This window comes from Fukomys damarensis, unplaced genomic scaffold (genome assembly GCF_012274545.1).
Source record: "Fukomys damarensis isolate Sample0158 unplaced genomic scaffold, DMR_v1.0_HiC HiC_scaffold_16, whole genome shotgun sequence".
Classification (NCBI taxonomy): domain Eukaryota; kingdom Metazoa; phylum Chordata; class Mammalia; order Rodentia; family Bathyergidae; genus Fukomys; species Fukomys damarensis.
Genome location: NW_022900928.1, coordinates 66,028,084 through 66,033,171, shown reverse-complemented (window position 1 = coordinate 66,033,171; position 5,088 = coordinate 66,028,084). Strand labels below are relative to the sequence as shown.

Sequence of the window (5,088 nt, the reverse complement as noted above, 5' to 3'; positions counted from 1 at the left end):
AAGAATTAGTACTCTTACGGTCCACTATGATGCAGTTACATGATTAATCAGATTCTATCAGGTTAATCATTAGCAAGAGTTTCAGTATCACTGATTTAACATGGAACTTATAAGTTAGATTAACCTTGAAGGTACATGGCAGGCCATATTTTGTCGATAAGAATTTCAAACACTATTAATTAATTAATTTTGGTCAATAAGGAGTTTCAAACACTTTAATTAGTTGATTAATTTTGGGTGGCATTAAGGGTTGAACCCAGGTCCTTTGCACTGAGCTACCTCCCTAGTCCTTTTTATTTTATTTATTTATTTATTTTTCTCATTGAGTTTATTGGTACATTTTAGGTATACAGTACAATTACATTCATTATTGGGATCTTGTACCTTTACATGACAGGTCTTGGTTCTCATTTTTTCCCCTTATCCCTGCCCTCCTTTCACCCCCTCCTCCCCTCCCCATTTACAAACATTTTATTTCCATTTTTTCATTTTCTCCTATTTTTTTTCTTTCCCTTATTACCTTTCCCCTACCCTTCCCACTTCCCCTACACCTTTAGCCCTTTTCTTCCTATTTCACATTGTCGATTATCTCATTAGGATCTTATGTACTATTATAGTTTATTCACACCAGAGAAACGATTCGGTATTTGCACATGTGTGACTTATTTATTTCACTTAGGAGTATATCCTCAATATGTATCCATTTTCTTTTTATTTTAATTTAAAAATTTTTTTGAGATAGGATCTTGCTAAGTCACTAAGTTGCTTTGTCTGGACTCCAACTTGTGACCCTCCTCCTCAGTACCCAGAGTGCTAACATGATAGGCATGTACCACCACACCTGGCAAAACCCTTTTACCCTGATGCTGATAATCAGTGGTAGACCTTTTCCTTTCTGGAGAATTCATTATGCCTATTATTATTATTATTTTTTTTTTTGGTACCGGGGATTGAACTCAGGTCCTTGTACTTGCGAGGCAGTCACCAGAACCACTGAGCTAAATCGCAAGCCCATATTATTTCTTAATATTGATATTTACCACAAGAAAGCAAGTTTTATGAGAGTAGAGACTGTGCCTGTATGGCTCCCTCTATGTCTTTTTACTCACCACTCTGGCTAGAATATAGTTGATGTGTACTGAATATTTGAACAATGAACTAATAAATGATTCATCATCTTCTCTGGAAAACTACTCTCAAAATTGGGCAATTCAGTGGTTACAAAGGCATGATTTCCTAAGTCGGAAGGTATTAAGCAAACAAAGAAAGAGGAAAGCCTTGTCTTTTGCATAAGAGAAAAATCTTATATAGCACCTGCCTGGCTCACCTTCAGGTGTCATTAGGTGCTTTTGGTGATGAGGTGTTCAGTGACCAAGTCCAGCATAGCATTTTAAAAAATTCAACATACATTCATTGAGTGCTTATTATATGTTTGAATTGGGTTTATAGTAACTGCCAAGGTAGATAACTTGAGAGATGCTGGGTTGTACTACATCCTCCCAGTGATTTTGAGAATAAGCAGAAATCTCCCTTTTGTTGAGTACTAATTTTTGTCTTTGAGTAGCTCACGTAGTTTTTTGGTTTTGGTCTTATTTCCATTTTTATAAATTTGTGATAGTTATACTTGTCTCACCTAGTCTAGTGTTGTTTTGAGTATTGAGTAAATATGCAGAAGTCATTTGCAGACTGTACAGTACTATCTAAATATTATATTTATATTTTTATTTATTTATTAATTTTTTGGTTTTTTGAGACAGGGTCTCATATGTAGTTGAGACTGACCTGGAACTCATTATGTAGCCCAGGCTGGTCTCAAACTCACAGCGATACTCCTGCCTCAGCCTCCTGAGTGCTGGGATTACAGGCGTGAGCCACCATGCCCAGCTATAAATATTAGATTTTAAGCATGAATAAAGTTAGGTTCAGTGTAGCAAAAAAAATAAATAAATAAATTATAGATTTTATTTTATTTTTTCCAATACTGGGGATTGAACTCAGGACCTTGTGCTTACAAGGCAGGCATGGCACCATTGAACTAAATCCCTGGCCCTTACATATTTAAAGCAACATATTTCTACTTGTTGACACTGTGAGCAGGTTGATTCTGTTGAGCGGGCTTCCCTGTGTACTACAGGAAGTTTAGCAATATCTCTGGCCTCTACCCACTAGATAGCAGTAGTTCCTTTCCCCTTTGTGACAACCAAAACTGTCTCCAACTCAGTAACAGAGAAACAAGTAACCAGGGGCTTGTGGGTAGCTTAGTGGTATAGCTCTTGCCTGATATGTTTGAGGATCTTAGTTCAGTACTCAGCACTGAAACCAACAAATGGACAAGGAACTCAATTTAAAAATGGGCAAAGGATCTGAATAGGTATTTCTCAAAAGAAGAGACATTAATAGCTAACAGGTATATGAAAAATGCTAAACATCTCTACTTATCAAGGAAATATAAATTAGAACCACTTCATACCTTCTGAATGACTATTATAAAAAAGACAAATTATAACAAGTGTTGGCAAAGATTAGGGAAAAGGGAACCCTCACACACTGTTGGTGGGAATGTAAACTAGTGCAGCCATTTTGGAAAATAGTATGGAGCTTCCTCAGAAATTTGAAAGCACAGTGGTAGAGCTTAGTATGCATTAAGGCCTAGTTTCAATTCCCAGCAATGAAAAGAAAAGTCACATTTTACCCTATAAATATATATAATTTTTATTTGTCAATTAAAAAATAAATAAAATTTAAAAAAGATCTCCAGATATTACCAAGTGTTTTATAGAGAGTGAAATTGCCCCAATTGAAGGCTATTACTTTTTACTTTACAGAGAATTTAGAAGAGATTCAATGGTTAGGGCCTGAGAATTCTCTCATCAGTCCCTTTTCTTTTTTTTTTTTCTTTTATTTTTTGGTTTTTTTGAGACAGGGTCTCACTATGTAGTTGAGACTGACCTGGAACTCACTATGTAGCCCAGGCTGGTCTCGAACTCACAGCGATCCTCCTACCTCAGCCTCCTGAGTGCTGAGATTACAGGCCTGTGCCACCACGCCTGGCTATCAGTCCCTTTTCTAATCAGTTTTATTAGGTTTTCTTTCCTATTACATGATGGAGGTGAAAAAAGCATTTAAAAATTACCATCTGAAAAACCCATTATACAGTTGTATTTTACTTTGAACCTGCTTAGCTCTACATTTTCAGTTCATTTTCCGAATTAACTCTTTTATGGTATTGATTTTTAGATTTTTCATTATCAGTCTTTCCAGTACCCAACCACAGCAGGCACATTTCGGGATCGGATTTCCTGGGCTGGAAATGTCTATAAAGGGGATGCATCCATAAGTATAAGCAACCCTACTTTAAAGGACAATGGGACATTCAGCTGTGCTGTGAAGAATCCCCCAGATGTGCACCATAATATTCCCCTGACGGAGCTAACGGTGACAGAAAGAGGTAAGCTGATTGCCACCAGCCTTCTTCTGCAGGGCTCTGTCACTACTCTGGTGCTTTCTGGAGTGCTTGTTAATAAGTGAAGCCATTTATCTGGGTAAGCCAATCAGACTGTTGGATCATTGTATCAGAGTGGCTTTTTTTCTATCCCAGTATATCTGTTAAGTTGAATTTTTGATCTTTATTTTGAAAACTGAATTTTCTCTTTATTCTCATAGTTTTCTCATTATCTGTTTTTCATTCTAACTTCAGGTGACCAAAGGTCTTGTGTAACATATGAAGTAAATGGAGGGTTATTACCTCTATGAAATAGAAGTCATTCTGCTTTCCCTAATATATTCATACTCTCAGTAATGAGACAGTGTTCTCACCGATGTCTTGAAATGGCGCTCCCTCCAATGATAGGAGGTAATAAATTTTATGCTGCAAAGAATAGCACCTTCCTTTTAGCATGAAACAAGTGGAGAGGAACCTTGTTTTCTATCTATATCCCCCCCCCACTATTAAGTGGTCATTCTAGTTCTTAATTGGATTTCAACTAGAGGCTTAGAGATAAGATACAATTAACTAGAGACTTAGAGATACTACTTTATCATTTCTCAGATCTTCCCTTCTTATCTTCCTTTCCTTTTTTCTTCCCTCCTTTCCTCCTTCCCTCTTTTATTCCTTCTTCTCTCCTTCCTCTTTCTTTTCCTTCTTTTTCTTTATTATCTTTGTCTTTGTCATCTCTGAGAGCAATTCATAGGTTTCAAAGCATGGACACATTCATACTGCTGCAAAGACTAGAAATTGGAGGGCTGGGCATTTAGCTCAGTGATCTGCTGCCTGCCTCACAAGTGCAAGGACTTGAGTTCGATCCCCTGTACTCAAGAAAAAGAAGTTGGTGATTTCTTTCTAGAAAGCAATTTGGTAGTAGAGATCAGATTTCTTTTTTCTTTTCTTTTTTTTTTTGGTACCGGGGATTGAACTTGGGTCCTTGCGCTTGCAAGGCAGGCCACCGAACTGCTGAGCTAAATGCCCGGACCCAGAGATCAGATTTCTTAGAAGTATTTCCTTTGATCCTATCATTCCATTCTAAAGTTTTATCTTAAGAAAGTAGAGCTAAAAATGAAGATTTATGTATAAGTTTAGCGATCCTCATGTGACTTGAAGACTCAAAGACTTTGGAACAACTTGAATGTCCAGCATTAGATAATTGATTTAATAAATTATTCAATGTAGTATAATACCATATACATTAAACATCACATCCAGAAGGAATTTTTAATTACACAAAAGCATTTATCGCTGGATGTGATGGTGTATGCCTATAATCCCGGTGCTCTGGGAGGCTAAGGCAAGGGTATCAAAAGTTTGATTTTTTTTTTCTTTTTCTTTTTCTTTTTGTATCAGGGATTGACCTCGACCTTGTGCTTGTGAGACAAGCAGCAGAGCCACTGAGCTAAATTCCGAGCATATTTTTTTCTTTTTGAAACAGGATCTTGCTATGTAGTTCACGTTGGCCTTAAATTCGCAATGTAGCCCAGGTTGCCCTGGAACTTGCAGCAATCCTCCTGCCTCAACCTCTTGAGTGTTGGGATTATAGGAGTACACCAACAGGTCTGGCATAATTTTGAGTCTTTTTTTTTTTTTTTTTTTTTTTT

The 5,088-nt window shown here is 36.9% G+C and overlaps 1 protein-coding gene across 3 annotated transcripts in view; it reads left to right on the top strand.

Moving 5' to 3' along the window:
* Mpzl3 (myelin protein zero like 3) overlaps positions 1 to 5,088 on the top strand; it is a 21,017-nt gene that overhangs the window by 8,866 nt on the left and 7,063 nt on the right. For 2 of the 3 annotated variants that reach the window (XM_010629355.3, XM_010629352.3), the window contains exon 3: positions 3,238 to 3,448. In XM_010629355.3, coding sequence (XP_010627657.1) covers positions 3,238 to 3,448 — 211 coding nt within the window. The remainder of the gene's footprint in view (positions 1 to 3,237; positions 3,449 to 5,088) is intronic. The other variant, XM_010629353.3, reaches the window with a different exon arrangement.